The sequence below is a fragment of the Barbatula barbatula genome, assembly GCF_947034865.1.
Source record: "Barbatula barbatula genome assembly, chromosome: 17".
In the NCBI taxonomy this organism is placed as follows: Eukaryota; Metazoa; Chordata; class Actinopteri; order Cypriniformes; family Nemacheilidae; genus Barbatula; species Barbatula barbatula.
The window spans coordinates 9,745,061-9,762,529 of record NC_136780.1 but is presented as its reverse complement, the minus strand read 5'-3'; the positions used below and the strand labels follow the sequence as shown (position 1 = coordinate 9,762,529).

The 17,469-nt window shown below is 36.5% G+C and overlaps 4 protein-coding genes across 7 annotated transcripts; 3 read left to right on the top strand and 1 right to left on the bottom strand.

The window, feature by feature from the left end:
- Nucleotides 1-797: 797 nt before the first annotated feature.
- Nucleotides 798-7,504, top strand: LOC306906890 (troponin C, skeletal muscle). Of its 3 annotated transcripts, none has more exons than XM_079478611.1 (7): nt 944-1,072; nt 2,395-2,487; nt 3,386-3,440; nt 3,632-3,775; nt 3,963-4,077; nt 5,260-5,396; nt 5,791-7,504. In XM_079478611.1, exons 3-7 carry the CDS (start codon nt 3,431-3,433, stop codon nt 5,820-5,822), a joined length of 438 nt encoding a protein of 145 aa, XP_079334737.1. In that variant the 5' UTR covers nt 944-1,072; nt 2,395-2,487; nt 3,386-3,430; the 3' UTR covers nt 5,823-7,504. The 3 variants fall into 3 exon arrangements, with proteins under 3 accessions (XP_079334735.1, XP_079334737.1, XP_079334736.1); XM_079478610.1 differs by having other exon boundaries at nt 2,346-2,487; XM_079478609.1 differs by lacking the exon at nt 2,395-2,487 and having other exon boundaries at nt 798-1,072.
- Nucleotides 7,505-7,751: 247 nt separating this feature from the next.
- Nucleotides 7,752-10,854, top strand: tnnc2.2 (troponin C2, fast skeletal type, tandem duplicate 2). The gene is made up of 6 exons (XM_079478613.1): nt 7,752-7,834; nt 8,801-8,852; nt 8,954-9,097; nt 9,202-9,316; nt 9,405-9,541; nt 9,632-10,854. The coding sequence occupies exons 1-6, from the start codon at nt 7,832-7,834 to the stop codon at nt 9,661-9,663; spliced, it is 483 nt and encodes a 160-aa protein (XP_079334739.1). The 5' UTR covers nt 7,752-7,831; the 3' UTR covers nt 9,664-10,854.
- Nucleotides 10,496-11,728, bottom strand: taf13 (TATA-box binding protein associated factor 13). The gene is made up of 2 exons (XM_079478614.1): nt 11,650-11,728; nt 10,496-11,518 (listed from the first exon to the last, which is right to left on the bottom strand). Exon 2 carries the CDS (start codon nt 11,515-11,517, stop codon nt 11,143-11,145), a length of 375 nt encoding a protein of 124 aa, XP_079334740.1. The 5' UTR covers nt 11,518; nt 11,650-11,728; the 3' UTR covers nt 10,496-11,142.
- A 250-nt stretch (nt 11,729-11,978) lies between these two features.
- Nucleotides 11,979-17,460, top strand: LOC306906882 (solute carrier family 35 member C2-like). Of its 2 annotated transcripts, none has more exons than XM_079478594.1 (10): nt 11,979-12,338; nt 12,717-12,877; nt 12,989-13,139; nt 13,356-13,419; nt 14,161-14,233; nt 15,154-15,322; nt 15,446-15,529; nt 15,846-16,021; nt 16,223-16,352; nt 16,476-17,460. In XM_079478594.1, exons 2-10 carry the CDS (start codon nt 12,764-12,766, stop codon nt 16,601-16,603), a joined length of 1,089 nt encoding a protein of 362 aa, XP_079334720.1. In that variant the 5' UTR covers nt 11,979-12,338; nt 12,717-12,763; the 3' UTR covers nt 16,604-17,460. The 2 variants fall into 2 exon arrangements, with proteins under 2 accessions (XP_079334720.1, XP_079334721.1); XM_079478595.1 differs by having other exon boundaries at nt 12,325-12,349.
- Nucleotides 17,461-17,469: the final 9 nt, after the last annotated feature.

Sequence of the window (17,469 nt, the reverse complement as noted above, 5' to 3'; positions counted from 1 at the left end):
ATGATGTTGATTGTAATTTGTGACTAATGAGTGTGTTAGTGTGTGTGAGTTCTAAGCATTTGTACCATGTTCAACTACACTAAGACACAGCCTGAGAGTAGATATATTTGCAAAGCCAAAGAAACTCTAGCAGTCTAAGGATTACTATGAGAAACTGGAGAAGGCCTGGAGGGGTAGGGATGTGAATCCTCAGGAGTCTGACAAGGTCACTTCTGGTGCTGTAGCATTCGTGCCAACCCCCGAATAACATTGCCATTTGCCATGACAATATTTCAATTTATCTGGTCACATAAAACACTATTATGATTATTATAAAGATCCACGTATTACAGTGATAGTTCACCCGAAATAAAAATTACTTAATTGTTTACTCATGCTCATGTCATTTCAAACCTATATGACGTTCTTTCTTTTGCAGAACACAAAAGAAGATGTTTTGAAGAACGTTGATAAGCAGACAACAATGAACCTCATTGACTTCCATTATTTTGAAACAAAACCACTGAGAGGTTTCTCAAAATATCTTCTATTTCATCAACAAATACAAACACAAAGACTGATAGAAAGGTGAAGAAATGCAGGCACGTGAGTAATGCAAGCACATTCATGTCATCCCGATGCTTGGCGAGTGGTTGCATCTTTGCGTGTGCAGCCTACATCTGTTTCTGGATTTTCTATTTATCCAATGCCTAAACAACATCTCCTTGCTTTCCCTTTTTATTTGTTGAGGGGAGAAATGCCATTGAGATCACTTGTCCTTTAGCTAAATATGGGGCAATAGAGGGCACATAGAGGCGGGGATGGATTAGAAAGGGATGAAGGACAGGGGTGGAGCTTTTTTTCGGGGGTGTGCAGACATTGGTTAACAAGTTTCATGTCTGAAGTTTCTTGTCCAATCCTGGCCATTCTCTGGAAGGTGAGGCAAAGTGAGGTCTTATTAGTGGAGTCTGGAGCCGTTTGGGTACCTGGAGCACTTTGGAGGACTTTGGTGCACAGAAGATCATTTTATTTTTTAGAAGACCACAAATTACTTGTGTTTTTAAACAGGTCTCAGAAACAAGCTGTCAGTATGGTAAGATTTCTATAATGGATATGGACCAGAAGCGTCATGCAGTGCTTTTATGGTTTTAGCATGAGGGCGCAACATGGATTTTTCCAAATGCCTGGTTAAGGATTTTAAAAACATTTCACACTGTAACTGGGGGTTAATAGTTGTATGGCAGATGTCCATCGAATAATCAATACTTTGTTTTACTTTTACAGATGTGTTACATTTGGTGTTTATGCACACGAAATGTAAACATGCTTTTGCGTGTTTGTTTTCTTTGCAAACGATTTGCATTTCAAGTAATATCCACAACGGTCAAGTCAGCAGGCCTATAAAACAAGTAATAGAATTCTAAATATATAGTGAGATTGCTACAAATGATTGGAAGGCGTGCTGTCAGATGCATCTACTACGTGCTTTTTTACATGCTTGACAGTGTTTGGTCTTGTTTATGGTCTCTGGAGACAAGTGGTAATCCCCATCATCAAAGAAGAGAGAGAGAGAAAACTTCAGCTTTAATTACAGTGCTGAGCCTATCTTGGTACTTTGACATTTACAATGTCCTTGGTGCGAGCATCAAAGGCACGATGTTCCGTATATATGTTCCTGTTAGTTAGGATCATTATTATTTACACAAAGCCTAATGACAGAAATCAGGCCAGTGGTATCTAGTAAGATTGTTTTGTCCTTCACTAACCATCACATTTTTGAAAAGGGCTAAAGGAGAATATAGGAAACATGCTAGCGTGTTGTTTCAGCAACAATCCAGACCTTTGCTCCAAAGGTCAAACCAGACCACCACTTCTCCAGGGGTACGTGTGTACGTGTGTACACGGCTTGCTGTACATGTGTTCACTACACTCTGGATGGGTTAAATGCAGAGGTCACATTTCGGGTATGGGTCACAATATCTGACAAAAAAGTTACTTTCACTTTTCACTTTGGAACACTGAGTGATCTGTCAAAAGGCAGAGAAACACAGAAATAGAATAAGTGAGATTGTAGCTCTTCAAGATTTAATGGGCAGACATCAGCAAGAGGCAGTTCTCCTTTCCAGGTATTCTAACTAGCTTAACTTTCAGCTTTGTGCTTGCTGTGCTGGTCGAGACCAACAATATCCAGCATACACTGTAAAATATGATAATATGCTGAACATTCTTTTGACAGACATTTTTGTACATTTTTGTACATCGCAAAATTCAAAATACAGGTGAAACAGCTGTAAAAAATCCATACAGAAAATTCTGTCAAATTAAAACAGTACATTGTGCCCTGTTTTTATGGACTTTGTTTACAGTGTACAACACCCTGGACCATCATGGACACTGATGTTTTGTTTTAAGCAGGGATGAGACGGCTAAACTCACCAACAGTCATTTCAGAACAGAAAAAGGCCCTTCCTAAACAGTTGCAACAAAAATGGAAGCCATTTTTTTCATGTATGGTTTTATAGCATTAATATTAGTTTTTATTTGAATTACTAGGATATATATAAACATGTTTTATTTGAAGCATCCCAATACCCAATAATAACAATACATATTGTTATTTTGTATGGTTTATATTAGTAATATTAACCAATTCTAATAGAAATATCGCACGTACAGACTTTTTATGCAAACAATTCATAAACAAAGGATGACTGAATATATTTTTTCTGAAATTGACCACAAATGCAAATTAAATGTAGGCCTAAAAAGATTTCAAGCCTCAATTCATGCTTTCTAGTTGGATTGCTATTTTTGGTTTGGTTTGATATAACACATTTAATGATTTCATTTTAAGACATAATTTTTTAATTATTTTCATTTAAATTGAATGTCCTTTGGAGGGAGTTTATTTGTATATATTCTCTATTTGTTGCTGCTGCGCTTCTGAAATATTGTATCTCCATATTTCATTATTTTATAGTCATTATAGTGACGCTGATTGATTTTTCCTAATTCTCTTCCCTTTCCTTCTTTAAAAAAAAATAAATAACACTTACTAACCTCACTATTCTTAGCTTTGTATACTGTGCTAGGCTTTAATGGACTAGTTTGATGCACTTCTGTATTTTGTTGCCTATGTTGTTATAATTGCTTCCAATGTTTCCTCATCTGTGACTAAATGTAAATGTAAATGTGACCCGTTATGTGCTTGACAATACATTTAATCATTTCAAAAGAACAGTGTTTTTTCCATTTCCTGAGGTTTCGAAAGGATAACGACAATATATATCTCTTTAAATGTATACTATATATGCAGTATTTGTACTCTTTATGTGTGTTTGCATATTTTTAATGTGTTTTTAAAACATTTTTATTGCAGTAATTTTACTCCATTTCATTTTATTAGCCCACTGATGCCCAAGCCGACGCCCGCTCTTTTCTGAGCGAAGAAATGATTGCTGGTGAGTGTGTATATACAGTGATAATGATACTATTTTTGTTTATCACAATGAACTTTAGGAGTACAAGTGTTATTATTGTGGCACACATGAAACACTTTTCCTGCCTTTGAATCTTTGGGGGTAAATTGTCCTATCATCCAGCTTACAACATTGTGTCTTAAATTTCTTCTTTTTTCATTTAACAATCTAAGAGTTCAAGGCTGCCTTCGACATGTTCGACACGGATGGTGGCGGTGATATCAGCACCAAAGAGTTGGGTACCGTGATGAGGATGTTGGGTCAGAATCCATCCAGAGAAGAGTTGGACGCCATCATTGAAGAAGTTGATGAAGATGGTAAGTTAATATTCACATGCTGTATCAAATGTATCTAACACTCAGAATTTTTATGCTCCTATCCATTTGGTAGATGGTTATATAACCTTACATTGCATGTGTCACTGTGGCAATGCTGATATGCTTTACCAGTAAAACAACATAAACAAACTGTTCAGTTCAATCAATTCTTGTTTTTTAAACTCAGGCAGTGGCACTATTGACTTTGAGGAGTTCTTGGTCATGATGGTACAACTACTTAAAGAAGACCAGGCTGGCAAGTCTGAAGAAGAGCTATCTGAATGCTTCCGTGTCTTTGACAAGTATGTCACATAGCCTAATGCCCTCACGAAAGATGCCAACTGCATTAGAAAATGTCCTTGGATGGTCATCTGATTTTACTGGCATGTCCTCATTCAAAAGCAAATTGGTTGTATAACATAACTTGAATAACTCTAATAATATGTGAAGAACAGAAGATATGAGATGCGTGTTGGACATTTCTATATGTCAGTGATGAAATCTCGCTTATTATTCACATAAACACTGTTCAGACAATTCACTTTAGCTTACTATGCAGGTTGTTGTTGTTATTATTAGGTGAAGATTTCATATGATTTTTGTTTAACATTTAAGCTTATGGCTAACTAAGTATGCACTGCAATGTTCTAACAGATAATTTATCTTATACAGATCTTAGTCATTTCTCTTTAGTTAGATCTCTAGTCCAGGTTAAACAAATACATTTGTGACCTCGGACAACATAACCAGTCTCACGGGTACATTTTTGGAAATTGAGATTTATACATCATATGAAAGCTGAAAAAATAATCTTTCCATTGATGTTTGGCTTGTTTTGATAGGACAATATTTGGTCGAGATATAATTATTCAGAACTCTGAGGGTGCAAAAAATCTAAATAGCTTTCAAAGGTGCTTTAGCAGGCCATTGCGAAGAAGAAACTGGTTTGTTTTAATGCTCTCTATTGGCTTTACTCTGTAATGACATTGTGGGGAGAAGACGAACCTGAAAGTGGAAATTCTAAACTTGAGTGGGTAATTCCTAAAGAGCGGGCAGCAGCGTCGTAGGCATGATTCTGGCCATTTTTGTCCATTTTCTTTTTGCATCCATTTGCAAAAAAATAAAAAATGTATATATTTATGTAAGAAATCTAAAAAATATCTTTATCGAACATTATCTTAACCTAATATCTTTATGATTTTTGGAATAAAAGAAGATCTGATAATTTTGACCCATACAATGTTTTGTTAGGTATTGCCACAAATATTCCAGTGTTACTTAAGACTTTAAGGTTTTGGGGTCCAGGGTCTATGGGCTGAAGGTTGGGAAGTGTTAAAGCTGAAGGCCTGATTCTCTCGCCCAGTCACATTAGTTTAAAGAAAGATTTAAGCAATTCGGTTACAAGAGTTGCTTGTTGGTGATATGAGGCTTATTTTACTGATGTCAGGTTACTGATTTATTTTCCTTATTATTCTTATAAACAGGAACCAAGATGGTTTCATTGATCGTGAGGAGTTTGGAGATATTGTGCACGCCACTGGAGAGCCATTAACAGAGGAAGATATAGATGAACTCATGGCAGATTCAGACACAAATAAAGATGGAAAGATCGATTTTGATGGTAATGTACATCTTATTTTATTTTATTAAAACTGTTTAGTGAGTACTGCTCTTGTGTAGGATTAAAGCAGTAAAAAATGATTTACAGACCTGACAAAATAAGACAAAAGGCATTTCTGCATTTCTACTTTTACTATTTTATTTTATTTTTCTTATTTCTTCACTGTTCTGTCAAATGGATATTTTAATTTCTTCTATGTAAAGCACTTTGAATTACCATTGTGTATGAAATGCTATATAAATAAACTTGCCTTGCCTTCTTTAACAATATGTTATCTGAAATACAGTGGAAGATGTTTTGGAAAAGGGGTCAAAGTTACTGAATTACATTAGGATGTAATCTATGATATTTCATTATAATGTATGACATTTAGATTTCTTTCTTGTCATTCCAGAGTTCCTGAAAATGATGGAGAATGTCCAATAAAATCAATATAACATTCCGTCCCCTTCCACCCAAAATGATGTACCAGGATAAGCCGTTCTGCTATCTTTAAAGGAAAACATGCTTCTGTCCCCCAGGTTTCACTTATTAACAGAACAATGGAGTTGCATTTGCTTTGAGAGACAAAAGATGGTGGACAGTACCGTCTTCTTGGTAACGTCCCTCAAGGACTGGAGTGCGAAGGCGTCTAAAAATAACACTCCAGACCTTTTAGAAGAAAACCACTAACCCCACCTCAACCATAAGCTACCAGCTGTCTCATTACACCAACTTCTTCCCAAGACTCCCTTCCGAAGTAACCTTAGAATGTATTGTTGTCATGGAAATAAGGAACCTAAGGTTAACATTGTCACTTTAAAAGTAAACACATTACTTGTTTTGGCCTACCATGTCGTTTATTAGTTCAAATATGAAAAGGAATGTAACTAATAAAGTCATCTTTATTAACAATGCAGCTAATTGCTATAATGACATTCATGTGGTGTTATCCTTCCATAAACACCTATTCTTAAGACAAAACATGCTTTGAACTTCCACATCTCAGCATGTCCAAAATAAAAAAGACATTTGGCAGTCAGTGAATCAGTCTACAGTTTTTTTTTTGGTTGGTCTTTCAATACTTATTGATACTTATACTTATTTCAATATAATATAACTTATACAATACTTATTAAAATATTCCAGTCATTTCAATATTGTCATACTTACCCTGCCTACTGATGTAAACAAAACTGGACATAGAGTCTTCATATGGCCGAGTAACTGGTACATTGTAATTCCTAACCTTGCATGTCACTGCAACAAAGGCATACGCACATATACATGTATCTAGATATATATATATATTGTTCACACTGTAAAAAAATTAGGGAAAAGCTGAAAAGTCCATTTTTTCTTCTTGTGGTAGAGTGCTGTGATCCTCTTGACACCTTTGTCTTTAGGTTGTGAAAGTATTTTCTCACGCTTGTGCTGTTAATAAATGTTCCAGAGCTGTGATGGAAAGGTGCCATAGGCTTAGATCATAACTATCCTTCAGGAGGTACCTTGAGATGAGTCAGACGACAAACTGCATAACAGAACATTTCCGCTCTCGGATCACTCCTTAAACTCTCATTTTAAATCACTTAATTTCTGCCGCAAGGTATATAGTCGACAAAACCCTCCTCCAAGTTCCCCCTACTGTAGATCTTTCTCCAATCCACGTCTTAATATTTCCTCAGCCAGGAAGCATATGCCATACAAGGATCTTCAGGGTATGGGATACCTGTGTCACCATTTGTGTTTTTAGTTTTTGGGTGGGGTGAAGATCAGAATCGCTTGCTATTCAGAGAACACAAAAGTTTTGCAGCACAGCACTTTCCCAAGAGGTTTAGGGTTTCTCTGCTTCACTAAAGGGGGTGTTGGTACAGAACGTTATCGGCTGTAACCATTTTAAAAACGTACTCCTGTATGTACACTTAAGAAAAGGCTCAAAATTATCCCTTTCTTATAAGACTGAAGAGTTTGTTCCAGACATGACTGAATCACACAATTGTTTTTCGGGTGAACTAAGAAAAGTGGGAAAATGCTTTCCACAATCACAGGGACCGGTACCCTCAGAAAAACTGTTGCAAACAGCACGATTTATGAAATATCCACAATAAAGTACATTTTGAAATTCTCTCATCGGTTGTTCCAGTGTGTTTCCTTCTAATTTAATAAATACATCAGAACGAAGCAGTTGTATATTTCATCTGTTCTTGAATACTGTTTATAATGAAAGAATATATGCTAATTGTACTCATTTCACATTGCGATTGGCTTACGGGACCCTCCGAGCCCTAAAAGTTCAGGGTTCTAAATCTGGAGGCCTGCTACCAGTGGTGGGCGTGTCTTGGGTGGTCTGTTTAAAGTGTGTCAGAACTGTCACTTGACGTCTAGTCTTTCTGTTGGGGTGTGAGCGCGTTGAACACTGCTTGTCTCGTGGATATAAGGGAAACTAATCCACAACTATGGTAAGATATTAAACATTTAAATCGTCATCTTTGCTAATGGACGCATGAAAACATGAAATGTGAAAAACTTAAATAAGGATTAGATTGGAATTGCATTTATCGATATGCCCGTTAATAATAATAATAAAAAATATTATAAGCTCCCAATGCAAACTGCATTTTAAAAACCTTTAAATTGCATTTTAAAAACTTGACTTAGGCTATTTATCCTACCCCGCAAATAGCATTGAACATTATGTTTCTTTGTGTTCAAATACTATACTTAAATACTATCCCCGAATTTGTATCATGGCATAAATGATCTTTTCATCTTTTAATTTATTTTCTTGTAAAACTGTAGCTGGAAGGTTATTAGCGTGCTAGTGTTAAAAATAAAAGTGAGGTTGATATTGGTTACTGTGATTTGATATGGAAATGGTCAGCGGGTTAGTAAATTAACCAAAAGCTTAGGCGACACATTCCTGGGTTTCCATTTCAGAATGACCATTTACAGTTATTTGAGGGGGGGTATTATGTTGAGTCTTAAAATAGCTCCAAAATTGCCCAGAAGGGGTTTGGACACCAAATGCTGCTCACAAGGCCAACGATTTAACGCACCAGATGGGCAACTAAATACAGATTTAAAAATATCTTTCAGAATGAGCATTTTTATTCATAGAAATTATTAATGCATTGTCATTTATAAAAAATATGTATATAAAAAGGGAATTAAAAAAGGTTTGAAGGTAAAATGGTATATTATTACATGTAAATCAGATCTTGAAATAAACATTAATACAGCAACAGCAGTCTGGTATTTTGTTATTAGCCTATTTTAATAAATTGCAGACATGGATTAAAAAAACACAACAGAGATTTTACCCATTGTTGTTTATGAATAAAACTATATTGCATAAGAAATCCCGCAACATATCCATGAACAAAATGATCATATTAACCGCTCACATTGTAACCATCGTTTTACAGACTGACGCGCAACAGGAGGCCCGCTCATACTTGAGCGAGGAAATGCTTGCCGGTGGGTGGCCAAAACAATTATATCAAATAACTTTGGTTCTTACATATAATATGTTATTAAAAGCGTCTATTTGTTCCAATGCGTTTTTTTCGCTTTTATAGAGTTCAAGGCTGCCTTCGACATGTTCGACAGCGACGGTGGCGGTGATATCAGCACCAAGGAGTTGGGTACCGTGATGAGGATGTTGGGTCAGAATCCATCCAGAGAAGAGTTGGAAGAAATCATCGAGGAGGTCGATGAAGACGGTAAACAGTTTCTGACAGAGAAATAATTACGTGTTTATCAATTAAACACAAATGCAAAAATGTAGACTGCAACAGCTAATGTATTTCATGCTATAATCTTGTAGGCAGCGGATCCATTGACTTTGAGGAGTTCTTGGTCATGATGGTGAGACTCCTAAAGGAGGACCAGGCTGGCAAGAGCGAGGAAGAGTTGGCTGAATGCTTCCGTGTGTTGGACAAGTATGTCATTTGATGTTTTCCTTTTTATTTTTGTGTGTTTGAATCAGACATGAGGCTCGCTTCATAATGCAACACTGTTTTTCTGCAGGAATGGTGACGGTTACATCGACAGAGATGAGTTTGCTGAGATCATCCGTAGTACTGGTGAATCCATCTCAGAGGAAGAGATTGACGAGCTGCTTAAAGACGGAGACAAGAACAATGATGGCATGCTGGACTTTGATGGTAGGACCTTAAATCATCATCTCCATTTTAAAGTAGTTATGAGTGATGACCATGTATTAAAATAAATTACATTTCCGTTTTTTTCCACAGAATTCCTCAAGATGATGGAGAATGTGCAGTAAAACAGAAACTCATGGACATTCCTTTCCCCTCTCACCACTTACCATTTTAATGCCACTCAAACTCTCCTTCCCCTTTTGTCCTCATCTGCCTTACTGCCTCCATCTTACTTCTTGAGCAGACAGACAGAACAACACCTGTGCGTGGTTTGCCAAGGTTCAGCCCACAATGCTCTTTATTTTGGGCTCCCACCGACCCTCATACCTTCAAGACCCAAGGATGTGGATGTGGTTCTTAACTTCATCATGTATGATGGTACTCAGTTCACTTGAAGGACATGCCATGGTAGACCTCATCTTATTGGGTGTTTAATCTAGACCAGCAGCTTGTTATCACTGCATAGACCAATGCTAAAGCCACAACCACTGTATTTAAGAACAAACACTTGAAACAGAATAAAAAATAAAAAACACTCATATTTAGTTGGTCTGACATTTCGATTTTTATGGTATTGTTTTGAGCAATCTATCAATTAAACATTTTTTCTGAGAGGTTTCTGGTATGTTCTCTGTTAGTTTACAATTTCTGTTTATAGTACCATGAAAACAACTACTGCTTTTTATTTCCAAGCAAAACCATTTATAATATCAACCTGAATTGAATAAGCGGTAATCGGCTTTATTATTCATAAGAAACTGCTCTAGTTCTCTGTTTGCACATATTACAGAAAAAAATATTTTTTAGGATGACATTCTCTGTGCTTCAAAGTTTGTAAATCAGTAAATTGTGTCATTTTTATAAGGTTAGTGGCTGTTGAGTATTATTTTAACATTTAACAATTAACAAATATTATTAATCCCTTTCGCAATTATTTGCAACTAAATAATTGCAGATCATTTATTTAGGTGAAAAGTTATATTTACAAAAGAATGGCAAATGCTCATGCATTAAAACTCATGCATGCGAAAGCTATAAATTAAATGACATTGAAAATAAAATGGTCAACTTCCCACATGAATGTTTACATCTTCAACCTCAAGTTTAAAATCCTAAAATTTTAATCCAGCTTCAATGCTTTGAAAAAACACAAATGTGTCAGAAATGTACACAACATTCTTGTCCAATTTTGTTGTTTTGCAAACATTGTGAACACTTATAAGAAACTATTAACTGAACAATTTATTTTAACTAACAGAATTAACTGTCCTCAGTTTAAGCATAAGAAAAAAATGATATTAAACTTTTACGTCATGAATGTCCATTCAAGTGATTTGCACGCAGGTACGTCAAAAAATGTTTCTTCGATAAAACATTTAATCATGTATTTTTATTGTTCGATAAAAAACGTATAATGATATGAGAGACAAAACTTAAAAATGTTTCCGTTTAAGGCAGTCATCTGGAAATGATTATGCCTAATTTCACAGACCAAAATAAATGTAGCCTCATGCATGACGTGCGATGCAATACGAACATATAAAACACAAATAAGAAAAACTACATTTATTAAAACAAATTGACAGCTTAACAAATAACCATAATTAGGACCCATAATTCGCCTCGTCAAAAGCTTTGCGGGCTTTCTTCAGTTCCTCGTTCATTGTAAGGAGATCTTTCACTCTTGCAAACTTTCTAGGGTCTTTACGGATTAGAAAGACAATGTCCTCCACCTGAACACGGCCCTGTCGTCCTATTGACATCGCCTTGTGGGTCATCTCCGTGATAAACTCGATGACCAAATCCTCCAGTATATCCACGGATTCCGTGTACGGATTCTGGTCGTCACCAAAACCATACATCATGCACCGCAACTCTTTCGAAAAAAGTCGCTTTCTTTTTCCCTGTCCAGAGTCTATGCCGTTACCTCCGTCCTCGGTATCCTCCTCAAAACCAGGATCATCTTCCTCTTCAGCCATTCTATGAAACAAACACAGACCCCCGCCTTATCAACAATTAAGAACTAAGAAATAAACAAATGAAACGTCAAAGTAAAAAAATCCTGCTACTATTTTAAAAGTTAAATACTTTAAATAATGTATGTAACTTACGTGTTAAAACGAAATACGGTCAAAGCCTCCAAACATCAGCCAAGAGACAGGAAGTAATTCTCATTCGCTTACATTTTACGCGCCATAGTACCATGCTAGCGCCACCTAGCGTTATGGAGGATTGAATATAATAAAGACCAACTTCTACTGCAAGATTTCAAAATATATATAAAAAAATCTTGCGTAGTTCATAACAGATCGGATAAATAACAAGAGGATTTTCTCGAGTTTAGAAAATTAAACATTTAATTTCAAATACAATTTCTGACCTGATATAATATCCCGGTATGCACCGCTTCCGTCAACTAGAGCAACCGCCACGTCACAGTATGTAAACAGGGGTGCCAGTTGGTTTTGACTAGAAGGGATAACGCTACCTCAACTGGGCATGCGCACTTCCTTACCCCATAATTTCTGTCACGCAGAAAACAGTTGATTCATATTTTGTTATTATTGTAAGGTTATGTTTAGGGTCGGGATAGGTGTAGCGTTAGCTAATGTAATTTATTGGAATTATATGGCGAGATTTTGCACCACTTCCAGACCTAGCTGTATCCCTTCTAGCAACTACCGTGCCTGTTGGACCACAAAAATAAAACAGCTGTTTGATTCGAACAGCGGAAGTCAATGGCAGAAACATGCAACATACACTCTTAAGATGCGACTGCGCAAACTATGTAAACAGTAAGGTGAGAAAAAGGTGATCGTTGACCTGTTAGGAGTTAACTGTTAGCTTTAAGTTACATGGCACAGTCAGCACGCGTAACCTGTCACTTGCGACATGTTTAACGTGACGTTTAGAGCTTATTTCGTTGCGTAAATTGCGTGCGTAAAGACGCCATTAGAGATAATTATAACTGTGCATGGTTAATGTTATATCAGTTAAAAACAGTATTCTATGTTGTCATGTGTTCACATGTTGCTTCTGATTAATACGTCTAGCTGATCAAACTATTCTTATCTAACCACTGTCTCAAAGTTTAGTTCTCCATATGTTACCATAAAGTCGTGTCCAGTTTGAACCCTGTTTTTGACGGGCTCTGATTCTTATACCTCTGGTCATATAGACATAGCTGTCTCGAGAAAGCTGCACTTCATCAGGTCCGGATTGTCCATGATGGCGTGCCCGAAGCAGTTCATCCTCAAGTCTTTGCGCACTGTTGGCCTTGTTCTTTTCTATTATGTGTTTTCTATTGGGATAACGTTCTACAACAAATGGCTCATGAGGGTAATGTAAACTTTGACTATATGGAAATGTGTATGCTATTCTATATTTCAAACATTTGCATGCATTTTTCCCGAAGGTTTTTGATTGATTTGTCATTTTCGTTTACTTAAGGACTTTCACTTTCCTCTGTTCATGACCCTTCTCCACCTCATCATAATATTCTGTTTCTCTACGCTGATACGCTGTGCCATGCAATGCTGGAGCGGAAAGCTTCGAGTTACCCTCTCCTGGAAAGTTTACCTCTCAAAAGTGGCTCCAACAGGTGGGTTAAAGAGAGAGAATTAAAAACAGAATCGATCACAGTTGGGTTAGAGGGAAGTCCACACTCATTGTGCATTAAATGAGAATCTAGTTTTATTTTGCTTGCATACCATATGTCTGTTTTTATAAATAGTATATCATTATTCCAAAAAAAGATTGATCACAAAGTCGTTCAACGTGTGAAGCTTAGTTCAACCAATGCTATTGTCTTTTTCAGCACTGGCATCAGCGTTGGATATTGGGCTATCCAACTGGAGCTTCCTTTTCATCACAATCAGTTTGTAAGCATTTTTTTTAACAATGTTAGCTAGTAATCAATGTGTTGATGTTTATTAACCATTATGGTTTGAGGTTTTTGTAAAAACAAAAGCAACACTGATCATTTTTTATGCAGCATTTTATTTTTGCAAATGTTAAGAATGTGTAAGCAGAGCGATGGCACAAAGGCAGCAGTAGGCTAGTTTTTTTCCAGATTTACTCTATAGAAAATGTTTTTCTTCTGCAAAAGACAAAAGAGGATAGTTCGAGGAATGTTGGTCACAGAACAACAGTAATACCCATTCACTTCTATTGTATGGACACAAAACCAATGCAAGTTTTTCGGTTACCAACTTTCTCCAAAAAATCTTCTTTTGTCTTCTGCAGAAGAAAAAAAAACATACAGTTTTAAAATAACGAGGGTGAGTAAATTGTGATTATCACTTAAACCTGCCAGATCTAAGTCCACCATCTCTGATCCCTTTCAATATTTGCTGAATCAAAATTCAAACCAAAATGTATGTTATGATTACGTTTGATTACCTAAAAGTCAGAATATGTTTTTTGGATTATAAAAGATCTTTTGACATTCTATTTTTTGGTATGCTGTTTTATACCATCTTATCATTATATCTGTAACTTTGTTTTCCTGGCACGTCATGATTATTCTCTTCTTAAGATGAATTGCTTGTCGGTTTTCTCGAGGATTTGGATAAAAGCGTCTGCTAAATGAATACATGTAAATCTGAATGTTTGTCCTGTAGGTACACCATGACCAAGTCTTCAGCTGTACTCTTCATTCTCTTTTTCTCCCTTGTCTTCAAACTAGAGGAGCCGGTAGGTTGATGAGTTACCGAATGTTTCTTTTAAGTGAAGGATTATATTCAGTTTATAAAAAGGTCACATTACATAGCTAGCATTTAAAGATGCTGTGTGTAATCTTTTGGAAGATTAATAAAGCGTTATGTTTTTATTAGATACGAAGAAGCCCTTTCTATCTACAGCAGGTGCCCATGGAATACACAATGTTGTTTCTACAGTAGCCTCAAACCAGTGATTCTCATCAGGGGGCCCCAGCTGACTTGCAAGGGGGCCCCACGATGACTAATAATTTAAAATAATAGTACATTTTGAAACAACTAAAAATCAAGATATTATTTGTCGAAAGGGCTTAAAACGATACCAGACAATAAATAAGGGTCTTATCTAAAAATAATATTTTGCTAAAAATAATAAAATGTTTATGCTTTATAAACACAAATGCTCGCCTTCCTCTGTTCTGCGAAGCGCGTTCATGATTTCCCGTAATACATAATTACGTTGAAAAGGTCATGCTTGACGTAGGCGGAATTACAGAGTCTGTGTTTACAAGTTGAACATTCAAATACTAAGTCAAACGCTGTTTACAAAAAAATTTGTTAAAAGGTAAAACAACGATGTTGGATGATTTTCAATTTAGAGGAGAAGATGATATGGATTGTTTCGACCTGCCCAACCAACGTCAAGCATTGCGTTCTCAATGCATGCATATGACGTCATCCTTTTTAGAAACTGCCGCCTTCAGAGTTTACACGGAAATGATAATGCTGTCATTTTCACTTTGAGACCCGTTTTCAAAAGTTAGCTTTTTCAGTCCCCCAAAATGCCGTTGTCGTGTAAAGCAACAGCAAAACAGTGTAAAGTGCAAAAAATTTGTCATCGTGTAAACGTGGCCTAACTCTTGTCTAACTCTAACTCTGTCCTTTTTAATCCAACAGAATCCATTCCTGATCCTGGTGGTGTTACTGATAGCCAGTGGTCTGTTCATGTTCACACTCAAATCCACCCAGTTTAATCTGGAGGGTTTCCTCATGGTTATGTTGGCCTCTTTCATCGGTGGCATCCGCTGGACTCTGACCCAGATCCTCATGCAGAAAGCTGAACTTGGTATGTTTTGGTCAAGAATTAAGATTAATCGATTTTTTGTTCAGCTCTATAAACCTTGTCAACGTTTGGTCATTACCTGTGTTAATTCTCTATGGTTAACACTAGCCTCTATCTACCACACAGGCCTTCAAAACCCCATTGACACCATGTATCACCTGCAGCCGCTCATGTTCATTGGCCTATTTCCTCTGTTCCTGCTAAATGAGGGTCAGTATGACAATTGGAGTTTTATTTCCTTTGCCTGTGTTTCGGTTTTGTTTAACATCGGTTTGGTTGTTTGAATGTTTTGTCACTCTCAGGAAGAAACGATGCATTTTTTGCATACAAGTCAGTAAGAGCATCCCATTACGTTTTCATTGAGAGTTATTAAGTGTTAGCTTGTTGCTTTTTTTCTGTAATGAAGAATGCCATTTTATTTAGGTGATAACTCATATTCTTTTCACAGTTCAGTTTAGTTGAGTTACACAAAGAAATTTATTCATCCCCTTTCTGGTTTTATATATTCTGTGTTCTGCACATGCAGGGCTCAGTGTGAGCACCACAGAGAAACTCTTCCGGGTCACTGAACTTTCTCACCTGCTCTACTGTCTGCTGACACTGTCTGTGGGTGGCATGCTGGCCTTTGGGCTGGGTTTCTCTGAGTTCCTGCTTGTGTCCCGTACGTCCAGTCTCACACTATCCATTGCAGGCATTTTTAAGGTAAGAGTATAAGTACGAGTTGCGTTCACTTCTAGTTACCTTTGTATCATGTTTTTGTTCATTGCTATTTGTTTTTAGACTTTTCTCATCAGTTTCAAATCTTTTCTTCGTAAGAAATTGTGATTATTTAATAAGACATCCCTGCCCTGTCTCTTTCTGTTTTTGTTGATATGCTTATTCTCCCTCTTTCTCTCTCTATAGGAAATCTGCACTCTGCTGCTGGCAGTGGAGTTCATGGGAGATAAAATGAACATGGTAAACTGGTTGGGCTTTACTGTCTGTCTGTCTGGTATATCACTCCATATGGGCCTCAAAACGTACTATAATAAAGGTATGACGTATTCTAGTTTTACCCATTCAGAACTTGAACGGAGAATTGTTGTGATTCGATCTTGTATGACATAATAGAAACCGACATCCAATCTATGTCCTTAGTATGTGTAATTTTTTTTAGGGACTAACTCGATGGTGCGACAGCTACCAGGAAGAGACAACCCAGACATTGAGCTTCCACTTCTGCAGACTAAAGAAGACTATAATGAAGACACAAATGATGAGGAGGAACACGAGATTCTTCATTAGACTTAAAAGGGATGTATATGATTTCATATCCCTACAGTAAAGAGGACTGAATAGACCAATGATTTATTCTTTTTGAGGGAGTAATTGGTGCTCACATTGACCACAGATACAAAACAGGCCTCATCTAGGAGATAGATGAACATAGGATCTACTCAACAGAAGCTATATCGCTATAGCTTGACTCTTTTGAGACAATACAGAGGAATTCTTCACTCTTGGTAGGGTGACCCTAAATATGTGAGTGGGTAACCACACAGTCTAAGCACAGGACCAGTACCCAAGTGACCTTTGAAATTTCTGTTTACATTGATAATTTATAATTCCTTTTTTGAGAAATTATTATTTAATAAAAACATATACAGTAATGGGACTCGGTTACTTGTAAATGTGTTTTTAATAAAATGAATGAACTTGTTAAGTGACATATTTCTAAGCATCTATTATAAGCACTATCGCTTTTATACAAGGCAGACGATGGAGTGCTTTTGCTCATTGCTTCAATTTCTAGAACTTGATTCAAACATTAATGTTTCGAAGTCATTCGTTTACTCTTATGTTGTCCTTCATTAATTTCTTTTTTTTTATCCGTGGAACGCACAAAGAAAATATTTCTAGAAATGTTTCAGTGATTTTGTGTCCAAGTCAGTTGAGTCCCATGTTGTTTGGTTACCAACAATCGTCAAGATATCTTTTGTTTTTCCTTTTGGGAGGAAAGTAGATTTAGCAGACTAAATGATCTTTCCTTTCTGGCAAAACGAATTAGCTTCGTTTAGTCTGTTTAGTGAATTATTCAAAGGGCAGCTCGTTTATTTTTTAGTAGAAGGCGATTTCAAGGTTTAATAAATCCACAAAAGCTGATCCAAGTG